Raw genomic sequence first — 15,005 nt, 5'->3', positions numbered from 1 at the left:
TCCTGATTTAGTCTTTATCTTTTCAGGGCTTGTTTTTCCTCAGTCATGTGTTAACTATTTTGTTGGTTGCCTCTTTACTGGTACCTGTGTGTGAACTGGTTGTTTATTTACAAAGTTTGAATACATTATTTTTCTCACTGGATCTTTCCCATTTCCTTCACTGCACCCACCCATCAAATTGTGTGACCCGATGATTAATCTTCCTCCCCTGCCCATCCTCACCCCTCTGCTTCCACCTTCCCCCCTCTAGAACCCTCAAACTCATTATATAATAAGGGTTTTATACAGTATTTATCCTTATGAGACTGAGTTAGTTCACTCAGCATAATGCTCTCCAGTACCTCTCAAGTTAGGTAGTGATTTTAAAAATCATTGTTCCTGTGTGAATGTACCATAATTTCTCAATCTATTTGGTTGTGATTGGACAACTGGGCTGTTTCCATGTTCTTGAGATGGTGAATAACTGCTTTGAACATTGGTGTACAAGTCTCTATTTGTGTCTCAGCTTTCATTTTCTTTGCGTATATTCCAAGAAGTGGAATAGCTGGGTCATATGGAATGTCTATGTTCAGCTTTTTGAGGAAGTGCCAAACTGCCTTCCAGAGTGGTTGTACCATTTTACAGTCCCACCAACAATGTTAAGAGTTCCTACCTCACCACGTCCTCTCCAACACTTATTCCTTGCTGTCCTGTTAAACTTTGCCACTGCTGTAGGAGTGAGATAATAGCTCAGTGTGGTTTTGATTTGCATCTCTCTAATTGCCATTGATTTTGTGAATTTCTTCATGTGTCTGTTGGCCATTTGAATATCTTCCATGAAAATTCTTTCCATGTCTTTTGCCCATTTTGTAACTGGGTTATCAGTCTTTTTCTTGTGAAGGCCCAGGAGCATTCTGTAAACTTTCATTATAAGACTCTTGTCTGTGATGTTATTGCCAAATATTTGTTCCCAGGCAGTAGGTTTTCTTTTCACCCTGTACCATTTGTTTTTGATCATATACTACTTAAATGTGTCTGTGTCAATTTATTCTTTTTGAGACATTGACTCTATGTTTTCATTCCATATTTTTTTATGCTTCCTGCATTGTTGAAGATTTTGCCCATAGAATTTTTCAGTACTGCAACTTGAGGTTTGCATTTGCTTTTATTTCTTTGAACTTGAGAAATGGCAAGTGTGTTCTTCTTTTTGTATTTTTTCTAACTCCAGCTCTTTGCACATTTTGTTACAGTATTTTGCTTTATACTCAAGCTGCCTTTTGAAACCTTCTGTTCATCTTTTACTTCAGCATTTTTTTCCCTCTGTTTTGGCCTTTCTACTTTTTAATGCAATTTTTAGTATTTCTTTTGACATCCATTTGGGTCTTTTCTTTCTTCCTTGTCTTTGTAATTCTAGCTTCATGAATGATATCCTCGATATCATCCCACAACTCATCTGATCTTCAATCATTAGTGTTCAGTGCCTCAAATTTATTCTTGAGATGGTTTTTAAATTCAGATGGGACAATCTTAAGATTGTATTTTTGTTCTTGAAGACCTGTTGTTTTTTGGTTGGTTTTTTTTTCTCAGCTTCACTTTGAACTTGCACACAAATAATTGATGTTCTATTTCACCATTGGCCCTTGGTCTTATTTTCATGCTTATTTAGAGCTTCTCCATGGACTCTTTCCATAGATGTAGTCAATCTGACTCTGTGTAGTCAATCAGGGGAGGTACATGTATATAACCACTTGTAAAAAATTCTATAGTTTTATCTCTAATCTTATTTTTGTTACCAAATTAATATTTTCCCAATAACCATCATTATTTATTTTTGTTACCAAATTAATATTTTCCCAATAACCATCATTATTTGTTTATAAATTTTGCATTATAGTCCTCAGTCCCCAATTATTTATTCACTTTGGTTGCATGTTTGATCAATGTTATATTACAAAATCTGGCAGAAGTCAGCAGTTTCATCATTTTTGGCATGATGGTTGGTGTGCATACATGAGTAATATTTGTATGGTTATAGATAATACTCTATCACTCACAGCATTACACTTTAGGACAGATCTTGAAATTTTCTTTTTAATCATGAATGCAGCACCATTTTTCATTCATGGCATAATAGATCATATTCAAATTCAAAGTCTAATCCAAAGCCACCAATGTCAGTCTATCTCTGCTCACTTATACCTAAGATGCTGATTTGTATGTGTGCCATTTACTTTATGACAATTTCCAATTTTCTTAGATTCATACTTTATATTATACATGTTCTAATTATTAATGGATGTTTGCATTTATTTTTACTAAGTTTTTCCAAAACAACATGCCTCTGGAAACTTTTTGAGGGCCCTTGTATATTAATGTTGGTTGGACCCAAGGGCCCATTATTCCCTTTTGCTATGCTATTGTTATTTCATTTTGGAGGAACATTCTTCTAAATTGTATAGAACTCCCCTTTCAATTTGCTGTACTAAGGTAATCTGGGTTTGCTGTGAAGCTTAATTTTGTGCCATTGTTCTTAGATGCCATAATGACTGCTCATGGTGGACAGTATTTAATAGAGCTCCCAGTTTTAAGACAGGTTTGGAAGCAGGAGTGGCATCTACTTCCTAAACCACATGCCTCTGGAAACTCTATGAACCTGGTTTCAGGCCTTTTGTTCATAGGGTCACTATGAGTCATCCTCAACTCTATGGCAATGAACAACAACAACTTCCAGCGTTATATCAAACAATGTTTTTTTTGCTATTCAAAGGGTTATAGAAAAGCCTCTTATTTCAGAAGTAGATGGGCAATTCTGCCTCTTTATCTTAGCCTGTAAGCTTAACTGAAACCTGTCCAACATGGGTGACCCTGTTGATATTTGAAATGTCTGTGGCTCTGCTTCAAGCATCACAACAATGTGAAAATCATTCCTAGTACAGCAAATTGACAGACAAGTGCTGTACTCATAAGAGAAAACATTAAACAAGCAGGTATGCACATCCACAAACTATAAAATAAGCAGTAACATATGAATTTTCCATCCAATACAGCAAAATGACAGAAAAGTGCCATACTCATAAGCACATACAAGCACATATAACACAAACACGTATACTATACAAAGTAGAAAACAAACTGTCTGGCCTGGGACAATATATCTACCAGGCTAGGAGAAGACTGGAGTTGGTGTACTCTGCCAGGTCAGAGTTTCTGCTTTTCTGAGTGGTGATCAAAACTCCAAGATGCAAGCCAGGTCATGGGTAGTACCTCTTCTGGCCTAAGACGTGTTTAAGAGTATGTCAAGGGTATGTCAAGGAGTGGGACCCCAGTCTGAGGCAGAGTTTTTGCTGGCATCAGAAGAACCTGAGCAAGTCTGCCTAGCTAGAGATGGTGTTTGTGCCAGTTCTGGGGAGCAGTGACCCCATGTCAGAGGAGTTGCCCCCACTAATCTGGGAGCTGACTGTAAGCCAAGTGGGGCACAGATTTATAACTCCAAAAGCAGAACAATGTGGGTGTTATCTGAGATCAATCTGAGTCCCAGCTCTAGCTGTGTATTCAAACATCTTATACACAAACACATATACATACACACACCCACCCGTTTGCTTTCTGTTCTTTGCAGGAGCAAGTCAGAGACTGGCCCTTAAGCCTCAGATTTCAGGGAAGAACCTGATTGCCTCTCACACACAAGGCCATCAGTGTCTCTGAAAAGAGAAGATTGATCTTGTGGTTGTTTTTACTGCAATTTCTCAAACCAGCTGCTGTCAGCTTGCGGAAGATTATTGGTTCTTTTTTGCATGCTTTTTACCTCCTTTCAACATTGTATACTTAAACAGTCTTCCCTACAATTGTATGGCACCTAGGCATCTGTTGTAATTTATTTCCTTACCTAAATTAATAAGGAAGGAGAGAGGTGTGAGAGCAAAGAGAGCAAAGTTAAAATGAAATGATAACTGTTTAGAAAGCAATTAGCTGTCTGCCACTCTAATGGAGATGAAAATATTTATGAATGTGCATTTGTGATATATTGGGTACAAACTGAGAGTGGAAATGTTATTACTAACACAAGAACTAGAGAAAAAAAATGACCCACTATAGTCAGTGGCTCATTTATCAAACATTTTCTGAAAACTGATTCTCTGAGAATCAGTCTCCTGTAGTAATACCCATGATGCACTGCACAACGCAAAGCACAGACACTTTATTCTCATTACTCCTTATTAGTTATCCCTTGAACACAAATATTCAAGCCACATCTATTCATTGTAGAAAAATTTTCAAAGATAGTTACTTGAAAACACAATTACAATTACAATGTTGTTGTTGTTGTTATGTGCTGTTGAGTTGCTTGCGACACATAACAACCCTATGTGCAAGAGCCTTAAACCCAGCTCTATCCTGTTCCAACCTCACTGTCTTTGACACACTCACTCCCACCACCCTAATCAGAGAATCAATTCATCTCATCGAGGGTCTTCCTCTCCTGTGCCGTCCCTCCACCCTCCCAAACATGATGTCCCTCTCCAAGGACCAGTCCCTTCTTAGAACATACCCAAAGTATGTCAGACAAAGTTTCAGAATCCTTGACTCCAAGACAAGCTTGTTTGTTCTCCTAGCAGTCCATGGTAAATTTAATACTCTTCTCCAGCACCACAGCTCAAAGGCATCAATTCTTTTTCTATCATCCCTAGTCACTGTCCAACTTTCCGATGCATAGCACATAATTGTGAAGATTATAGCTCGGATCTCCAGAGTAATGATCATCCAACTCAAAATGCCCCATTCCAGTCCACCTCATCTCACCAATACCCAGTATGTCAATATTTATACATTCCATTTCTTCCTTAACAATGTCTAATTTTCCTACATTCATTGTTCTCACATTGCATGTTCTAATCACTAGTGTCTGCTTACAATTGTTCCTCTTCCTTTGTATATCCATACTTGAAATCTCCACCTCAGTTGCCCTATCTGTTAGTCTACCTGTGTTCTGTTGTACATAGCGTTTTCAGAGGCCTGCTATTTCGGAAGCGGATGGCCAATCCTTCTTCCTAGTCTGTCTTAATCTGAATGCTTAGATTTAGAAAAGTACCTGACAGAAAAACATTTTACAGAAAAAAGTGAAAGATATATCTCTAATTGTGGAATTAACCATTAGTTTCAGTATTGTCCCTGCCCTTGGCACAAGTGTCTTGGCCCACTTATTTCCCTGCCCCACCATCCACCAGGATACCCATCCACTTCAACCCACTCCCTTTAACACCTATCTCCCATTTTCCAGCCTTTGATCTGATAGCTTATATCTGAAGCTTTCTTGGCTTCTGTGATTCCAAACACATCAGCTGCTGACAATGTCTTATGCTGTGACCAGTATCTCTTAAGTTTAGGGGTAATGTTTCCCAAGCGAAGGTGATGTGTACTGTAGAACTGGTGTATAGATTTTTGGGACCCTTGGGTCCCAACAATGAGTCATAGAGTTGGACAATGACTGGGGAGGATAGAAGGAGAATTGATGCCTTTGAGCTGTGGTGCTGTAGAAGAGTATTGAGGGTACCATGGACTTCTAAGAAAACAAACAGGTTCATCCTAGAGAAGGTTAAACCTGGATGCTCCTTGGAGACAAAGATTCTGAGGCTTCGTCTGACATACTTTGGACATATTGCAAGGAGGGAGCAGTCCTTTGAAGAGGGACATCATGCTTGGGAGGGTGGAGGGACAGCGCAGGAGGGGAAGACCTATGACATGGATTGATTCAGTGATTGGGGAGAATCAGGGTGGGTGTGGTGGAGACAGTGAGATTGGCATAGGAAAAAGCAGAGTTTAGGACTGTTGTACACAGGGTTGCTATGAGTCACAAGCGACTGATAGCACATAACAACAACAACAACATAGCTAGTTTCCAGCCTAACATCGTTGCTCTTCAGTACTCTTGAGAGGTCCCTCACAGCTGACTTCCCCAATGCAATTCATCTCGTGATTTCCTGGCTACAGATACCAAGAGTGTTGACTGTGGAACTAAATAAACTAAAACTGTTAACTATCTCAATCTCTTCACCATCTATACTGATGCTGCCAGTTGGCCCAGTGGTGAGAATCTTTGTTTTCTTGATGTTGAGCTACAATCTGTAATGAAGGCTGCAGTCTTTGACCTTCTGCAGCAAGTGCTTTAGGTCCTCCTCAGTTTCAGCAAGCAGGGTTGTGTCATCTGCATAACGCAGTTTGTTTATGGTTCTTCCTCCAATCCTTATACCACATTCCTCCTCATACAGCCCAGATGGATATCTATCTTTCTATCACTCAAAAACCAGAACCACTCTGCACATATAAGGAGCTCTGGTGGTCTCGTTGTAAGAAGCTGCACTGTAATCCTGAAGTCATGTGGTTCGAATCCACCAACTGCTCCACAAGATAAAGATGTACTCTTTATAAAGATTCAGTGTTCTCTGGTGCAATTAATTGACTCCAAAAACCCACCACAGGGTCAGCTATAGGTTGGTTCTGACTTGCTGCTACACAAAAACAAGTATACATGTTGGGTTTTTTAGGTGCCAACCAGCCAATTTTGACTCAACGACACTTTGCACAACAGATCTGAACCTTGACCTATGCTGCCCCATTGCCACAATCTCGTCATGTTTGTGTTTATCCATCTTGTTTGGGAGTCTTCCTCTCTATCCCTCACCCTCCACCTTTCCCAGCATGATGTCCCTTTCCAAAGTCTGGCCTCTTTTAATAACATACCCAAAGTATATGAGACAAATTTTTACTATCCTTTCCTCTAAACCGTGCACTACTTGCACTTCTTCCAAGACATATTTGCTTGTTCTTCTTTATATCATTTGATAATATGATTTCTTAATGTTTACTGTATATAGATCCCTGAGTGACATATATAGCTTGTGTTTGGTAACCTAAAGGTCAGAGGTTTGAACCTACATTGTGGTACCATAGAAGAAACAGCCTGGTGGTCTGCAACCATAAAGACAGAGTCAACCCACCCACCCACAGGAGAGCCATGAAAATGGGTTGCTATGAGTAGCAATTGTCCAGAAGGCAAAGTCAACAACAATTTACATTCCCCATTTTTGAGAAACAGGTCCATGCTTTTTGACAAAGACACACATTTGTGTAATCTGTACTCTTTATATCCTTTATTTAGTTCAATCATATTAGAGATAGTGAGGAAGACCTGTGATAGAGCAAGGTTCATATCTGTTGTTCACAGGATCTTTATGAATCACAATCAACCTGATGATGTCTAACAATAATTTATTACAAACTTATTTGAGTCACTAAAAGAAGATCCATAGCATTATTTTTATAGGATGCATGTGTTCCATCATATGGAGATGTCACTGCTGTTGTTGTTAGGTGCTGTTGCATTGCATACAACTCATAGTAATCCTAAGAACAACAGATCTGAACCCCGTTCTATCCTGTGCCAACCTCACTATCTCTGACACACTTGAGCCCATTGCTGCCGTCAAGATGTCAATCCACTTGGTTGAAGGTCTTCCTCTCCTTCAGTATTCCTCCATCTTCCCAAGCACGATGTCCTCCCATCCTTGCCTCCAAGGAGCACTCTGGCTGCACCTTCTCCAAGACACATATGTTTATTCTTTTACTAGTCCATGGTATCGTCAGTACTCTTCTCTAAGACCACAGAGTTGGATGAAGATAGAACAATTTATTTAGTCTTTGGAAACTTTTATCACATTTCTCTCTGGGCTTTGTTTTTTATGATAATAGAAGAAGACACTCCCTCCTCAACAGTGCACAACAACTTAATGGGATTGTCTTATTTTTCCAGGGTCATAAGTTGCCAACATTTTACCAGTTTTCAATCACTCATTTTAGTAGAAAATTGTTGCATTTTTCTCCTCCAGCAGGTTTCTACCTTGCACAGGTTTTATATGTTTTACTGGATGTACTTGTCTCTCACTGTTTGTTTCTTTAAAGGATCCTCACTGACACATAGGCACACTGTATCTGTTTCCGGCAGTGAACAGGGTCAGGCCTGAAGAGAGAAGAGGGAATTAATGTCATGGAAAATTCATTGCTTGCACTAAGACTTTTAAAAGGATGGTATGAAGAGCTGCCAGAATGATGAGCAGGAAGGAGGTTGTTTTGGCAGAAATGTTGCTTGGGCAACGTTTCTAGGATGAGAGGTGTCAGGAGTGTTTCTACAGGCAATTCAGGAGCAGCCAAGGATGCCGGGATTGGTGTGTGTCTATGGTTGCTTCAACACTTTCTCTTTCACTCTTGTCTGCTTCTGGGTCCAGAGATCTTCTGAGCGTTTCTTCACTTACTTTGTTCAGATTTCCTTCTTTCTTTTTTTATTAAGACCCTATTATACTAGCTTATTTATAAAATTTTAATACATTGTTTTTGAGAACAGATTCTTTTGATTTCCCTCATCCCCTCACCCATCAAATTGTGCAACCCCATGATTAAGCCCCCTCTCCCCTTGCACATCTTCATCCCTCTGCTTCCACCCTTTCCCACCCCTCTTGGATCCTTATACTCATTCTAAAATAATGGTTTTATACAATATTTATCCTTGTGGGACTGAATTAGTTCACTTAGCAAAATGCTTTTCAGTCCCTCCCAAGTTATATAATAATTTACAAAATTCATTGTTTCTGTATGATGCATAGTATTCCATTGTGAAAATGTACCATAATTTCTCAATCCATTCTTTTGTGGTTAGACATTTGGGAAGTTTCCATGTTCTTGTGATGGTGAATAATGCTGCTATCAGTGTTTGTGCCTCAATCCTCATTTTCTCGGGGTATATTCCAAATAGTGGAATAGCTGGGTCATATGGAATGTCTATATTCAGCTTTTTGAGGAAGTGCCAAACTGCCTTCCAGAGTGATTGCACCATTTTACAATCCCACCAACAATGCGTAAGAGTTTCTATCTCACTACATCCTCTCCAACACTTATTACTTGCTGTCCTATTAAACGTTGCCATTGCTGTAGGAGTGAAATAATATCTCATTGTGGTTTTGATGTGTATCTCTGTTATTGCCATTGATTTTGTGAATTTCTTCATGTGTTTGTTGGCCATTTGAATATCTTCTGTGAAAATTCTTTCCATGTCTTTTGCCCATTTTGTAATTGGCTTATCAGTTTTTTTCTTGTGGAGGCCCAGGAGTATTCTGTAAACTTTTGTTATGAGACTCTTGTCTGAGATGGTATTGCCAAACATTTGTTCCCAATCAGTAGGTTTTCTTTTCACTCTGTTGAAAAAAGTTTTGCAAACATGGATTTAATCTTTAGGAGGTCTCTCATTCATTAATTTTGTCCTCTTCAAGTTGTGCATTTCTGGCTGCATTTGGCAGTCTCTTTATACCTTGGACTAATGCTTCTAAGCTCGATCCCAGTTTGCCTCTTATGAATCTTATGGGTTTTGGCTTTACTCCCAGATCTCTGATCCACCTTGAGGTGATTTTTGTGTATGATGTGAGATGTGGATCCCGTGTCAGTTTTCTGCAAGTTGAAGACCAGTTTTGCCAGCACTAATTGTTGAAGAGGCTATCATTTCCCCATTTGATAGCTTTGATTTCCTTGTCCAATATCAGTTCACCATAGATAGGTGGGTCTATTTCTGGGCTCTCAAATCTGTTCCATTGGTCTATGTGCCTGTTATTGTACCAGTATCATGCTGTTTTGGATACTACTGCTGTGTAGTAGGTTTTGAGGTCAGGGAGTGCTACGCTCCAACCTCATTTTTGTTTCTCAGATATGTTTTGCTTATTTGGGGTCTCTTGCCTCTCAAAATAAATTTGATACTTTCCCTTTCAATCTTCTTGAAAAATGAATTTGGTATCTGGATTGGAATTGCATTGAACATACAGATTGCTTTTGGTATGACTGCCATTTTCACAATATTGAGTCTTCCTATCCATGAACATGGCAAATTTTCCCATTTCTTTAGGTCTTTTATTGTGTCTTGCAGAAATGCTCTGTAGTTTTCTTTGTATAGGTCTTTTGTATCTCTAGTTAGATTCACTCACAAGTAGCTCAAATTATAGATGGCTATTGTAAATGGTATTGCTTTCTTTAATTCTTTCTGAGTTATCTTTGTTACTGTACAGGAATCCTATTGATTTTTGGATATTGATCTTATCTGCTGCCACTCTACTAAAATGGCCTATTAATTCCAACAGATTTTTTTGTTGAGTTTTTGGGGTTCTTTTTTTGTGTACACTATCATATCATCTGCATGTTGTTGTTGTTGTTGTTATGTGCCATCGAGTCATTTGCGACTCATAGTAACCCTATGTACAAGAGCTCTAAATGCCGTTCTATCCTGTGCCAACCTAGCCATCTCAAATGTACTTATTCCCATCACGCCAAAGAATTGTAAGACAAAGTAGTTAGTTTTGTAGGCTAGAGAAAACTCATGTCAGTTATATAACTATAGTTTTACAACTGAAACATATTTAGAGAATTTTGAATTTATTAATACCACCCCATCATTTCAACAAATAGATTCAGGCCTGGACATGTTTTGGAAGACAGCTATTTGGCCAACTAACCGGGAAAGACCCTATTTGTAAAAAAAAAAAAAAAAAGACCCTATTTGTACTCATTCCCCAAAAAGATGATACAACAGGATGGGGAAATTCTCAAACAATATTATTAATATCACGTGAGAGTAAATCTTAATGATTATTCAAAAGAGACTAGAATAACACATTAATAACTGCCAAAAATTCGCAGTGGATTCATAAGAAGCAGCAGCACGAGAGATACCATAGCTATGTCAGCTAGATTCTGGCTGAAAGCAGAGAATTCTAGAAAGATATTAATCTGTATTTTATGTTGTTGTTGTTATGTGCCATCAAGTCGATTGCGACTCATAGCGACCATATGTACTAGAGCTCTAAACGCTGTTCTATCCTGTGCCAACCTAGCCATCTCAAACACACTTATTCCCACCGCTCCAGTCACAGAATTGATCCATCTCATCGAAGGTCTTCCTCTCCTTCGCCACCCCTCCTCTCTGCCAAACATGATGTCCCTCTCCAAGGACCAGTTCCTCCTTGCAACATGCACAAAGTATATCAGATGAAGCTTCAGAATCCTTGACTCCAAGGAGCATTCCGGCTTCACCCTCTCCAGGACAAATTTGTTTGTTCTCCCAGCAGTCCATGGTATATTCAACACTCTTCTCCAGCACCATAGCTCAAAGGCATCAATTCTCTTTCTATCAACCTTATTCACTGTCCAACTTTCTGATGCATAGCACGTAATTACAAAGACTATAGCCCAGATTAGGCGCACCTTAGTCTCCAGCCTGACTGACGTCATTGCTCTTCAGTACTCTTGAGAGGTCCCTTACAACTGACCTTCCCAATGCAATTCATCTCGTGATTTCCTGGCTACTGTTACCAAGATTGTTGATTGTGGAGCCAAACAAACTAAAACTGTTAATTATCTCAATCTCTTCACCATCCATACTGATGCTGCCAATTGTCCCAGTCATGAGAATCTTTGTTTTCTTGATGTTGAGCTTCAATCCGTATTGAAGGCTGCAGTCCTTAACCTTCTGTAGCAAGTATTTCAGGTCCTCCTCAGTTTCAGCAAGCAGGGTTGTGTCATCTGCATAACGCAGGTTGTTGATGATTCTTTCACCAATCCTGATGCCACATTCCTCTTCGTACAGCCCAGCATCTTGGATGATCTGTTCTGCATAGAGATTGAAATGGTATGGAGACAGAATACATCCCTGACAGACCTCCTTCTTGATTTTGAACCATGTAGTGTCTCCTTGCCCTGTTCTGATGACTGCCTCTTGGTCCAAGTATAGGTTTCACATTAGCACAATCAAATGTTCTGGGATTCCTATTCTTCTCAGAGTCAGCCATAGCTTATTGTGATCCACACAGTCAAAAGCCTTTGCATAGTCAATGAAGCACAGATAGACATTCATCTGTTATTCTTTGCTTTCTGCCAAGATCCATCTAACATTAGCTGTAATATCCCAAGTACCATGACCTCTTCTAAACCCAGCCTGCACATCTGGCAGTCCTCAGTTGACATATTGTTCCAAAACGTTTTTGGATAATTTTTAGCAGAATCTTGCTTACATGTGGTATTAATGATATTGTTTGATAATTTCTGCACTAGTGACAGTTAAAGTGCGTGTTTAAACAGGCTAAATTGTGACTTTGTGGGTTCTCCCCCCCAGCATTGTTTCTTTTTGAAGTCAACATTCTTCCAGTTCTTTTGGCTGTTTGAGGGCTATTTCCAATTCTCTGAGGAATCTCTGGACTCTAATGATCACCTTGGTGGCTAACCTTCTGTTTTAGGTAGTCTATCGGATGACCCTTGCTTCCTGGCAGTTGTGCCTGGTGTCATTCCTCTGCCTTTAGTGTGGTGAGGTCTGTGACTTATTTCAAACGGCAAGGTAATGGACATGATTGATGCATCAGTAAGTGAGTTACATAAACTTGTGACTCATGTCTTGCTAACAGAATTTCACTATTGGAGAATTGCTTTACTGAGTTGTGCTTTGGAATCTGAGATAAGAAACAGGTCTTATGGCAGGCTATAGCTAAGAACTTGGGTCTCTATCATGCCATCTTTCCATATAAAAAGAATTTGTCATAGAAAGAATTTCTCCAAGATCTTATTTTCTGGAAGATTTTTCCACTGCTTGAGAGTATTTGATGTTGTTGTCATTGTTATGTGCTGTTGAGTCACCTGTGACTCATAGGAATCATGTGTACAACAGCCCTAAAACCTGCCCTGTCCTGTGCCAATCTTACTGTCTCTTACACATCTACCCCCATCACTCCAGTAACTGAAACAATCCATCTCTTTGAGGGTCTTCCTCTCTAGCACTGTCCCTCCACCCTCTCAAGCATGATGTCCCTCTCCAAGGGCTGGTTCTGTCTTGCAACATGTCCAAAGTTTGCCAAATGAAGCTTCAGAATCCTTGCCACCAATGATCAGCCTGCCCACACCTTTCCAGGATGACCTTGTTTTTTTCTCCTAGCAGTCCATATTCAATACTCTTCTTGAGCACTGCAGCTCAAAGGCATTGATTCTTCTATCATCCCTAGTCATTGTCCAGCTTTCCAATACATAGCAAGTAATGGCAAACATCATGGCCTGGATTAGGTGCACCTTAGTTTCTAGACTGACATTGTTGATCTTTAGTAGTTTGGAGAGGTCTCTGACAGCTGACTTCCCCAATACAATTCATCTTTTTGTTTCTTGGAGTCTGGTACCAAGAGTGTTGATTGTGGAGCCAAGCAAACTGGTTAACAATCTCTTCATCATCTATCACGATGCTGCCAATTGGCCCAGTGGTGAGAATCTTTGTTGTCTTGATATTGAGCTTCAATCCATATTGAAGGCTGTAGTCCTTGACCTTCTGCAACAAGCTTCAGGTTCTCCTCAGACTCAGTAAGCAAGGTTGTGTCATATGCATAACACTGATTGTTGATGAACCTGTCTCCAATCCTGATTTTGCATTTCTCCTCATCGAGTTAAACCTCCTGGATAATCTGTTCCACATATAGATTATCACATTGGTCCACCTTGAGAGTAAAAAGAACAAGGGCTAATGTAGGGTAAAAGTCATGAGTTGACTGAAAGGATAGATATTAAATGACATGACAAACCACAAAACATCCAGAATGTGTACACAAACAGGATGGAGGGAAAAGGAGGAGAAAAAGAAAGGTGAGGGATCATAAAAAGACTTGATAAGACTTAGGGGACATCTTGAAAAAGATTTTCACCCCATAGTATTGATCCAATAAGGAACCAGAGGAGAAACAAAACCATTTCCATTGATTTCAACTCCCCATGACCTATGAATGGCAGGGTAGAACTGTGTTCCATAAAGTTTTCAAGGAGTGATGTTTGAAAGCAAGTTACCAAATCACTAAATTTTCATTTGTACCACCCAGTAACTCCAAAAAATATAGAAAAAGTAAAAACTCACTGCCATCGACTGCGTCCTTATTGGACCCTTTATTCTAAGGTTGTAAGCCTTAATGGGAGAAGACTGCTGAATCTATTTTAAAATAAAGAGCCATGGCCATCTGCAGCCATCCTGTGCTGTGTTTACCTCATTGGGGTGGAATCCATCAACGGGCTCGATGAGCTGCCATGGTTGTCCACCTCTCTTCTGCCATTCCTCTATTACTGCAGGAGAAAAATCAGAGAGTTTGAGACATGCTCCCCCAGGGAACCACTCATGTCTGAGAAGGAACACTCTGAGAAGGTTTTCTGGGACTGCCTACTGCCCTCTTGGCCTGGCCAATGGCTTTCCAAAACACTGCTACTTGTCAGCCTGGGCTTGCATCTTTCAGAACAAAAACCATCTCTTCATCAATTTCCAATCATGAAGATAGCATGTGAAGAATGTTGTGTGGTTGTGCTGTGTGTCACAGGGACAACAATATTCAACACCAATTTAGCTCCATCTTATTTTTCAGTGTTATCATAGGGTAGTGTTAGTGAACACAAGGGGTTCTTTCCATAGTCATTTGCCAATAAGACAAATTGATTGCAACATACATACATACTTTATTAAAGATCAAGGAGGACAGCGAGTTGGCCTCAAAGACTGCCTTTCCATCTGGGAGTGGTCATTAGGCTTTCATACCAGAGTGAGACACCAACTCACTTAACAAGGCACTTTGGTTAGTAAAGTCAAAGAATTTCTACATTTTAAAAAAACCAAACCAACACACACACAGAGACACCAGTAGACAGGCAACTTATAAACTAGTTAACATATATTGTTGTTAAGTGCCGTCAAGTCATAGGAGATTCATAGCAACCTGATGAACGAAAGACCTGGACACTTATAGCTGAGAAAAAAACAGGTTTTTGAAAAGAGTTAATCCTATAAATTAGTTAACATATGTTGTTTGTTGTTGTATCGAAAGGAATTGGAAGACACAGAAGAATTTTATGAAACAACATATGAGCAAGAGCCTATGGTGATGAAAGAAGAAGTTCAGGCTGCTTTGAAGGACATGGCCAAAAATAAGGCT

At 39.6% G+C, this 15,005-nt stretch overlaps 1 protein-coding gene across 1 annotated transcript in view; it reads right to left on the bottom strand.

The window, feature by feature from the left end:
• Positions 1-15,005, bottom strand: part of AOAH (acyloxyacyl hydrolase (neutrophil)) — a 362,932-nt gene that overhangs the window by 16,745 nt on the left and 331,182 nt on the right. The window contains exon 20 of the mRNA XM_006887625.1: positions 14,072-14,148. Coding sequence (XP_006887687.1) covers positions 14,072-14,148 — 77 coding nt within the window. The remainder of the gene's footprint in view (positions 1-14,071; positions 14,149-15,005) is intronic.

The sequence above is a fragment of the Elephantulus edwardii genome, unplaced genomic scaffold (assembly GCF_000299155.1).
Source record: "Elephantulus edwardii isolate Elephantulus edwardi_28Jun2011 unplaced genomic scaffold, EleEdw1.0 scaffold00059, whole genome shotgun sequence".
Classification (NCBI taxonomy): domain Eukaryota; kingdom Metazoa; phylum Chordata; class Mammalia; order Macroscelidea; family Macroscelididae; genus Elephantulus; species Elephantulus edwardii.
This window is presented reverse-complemented; position numbering and strand designations above follow the sequence as displayed.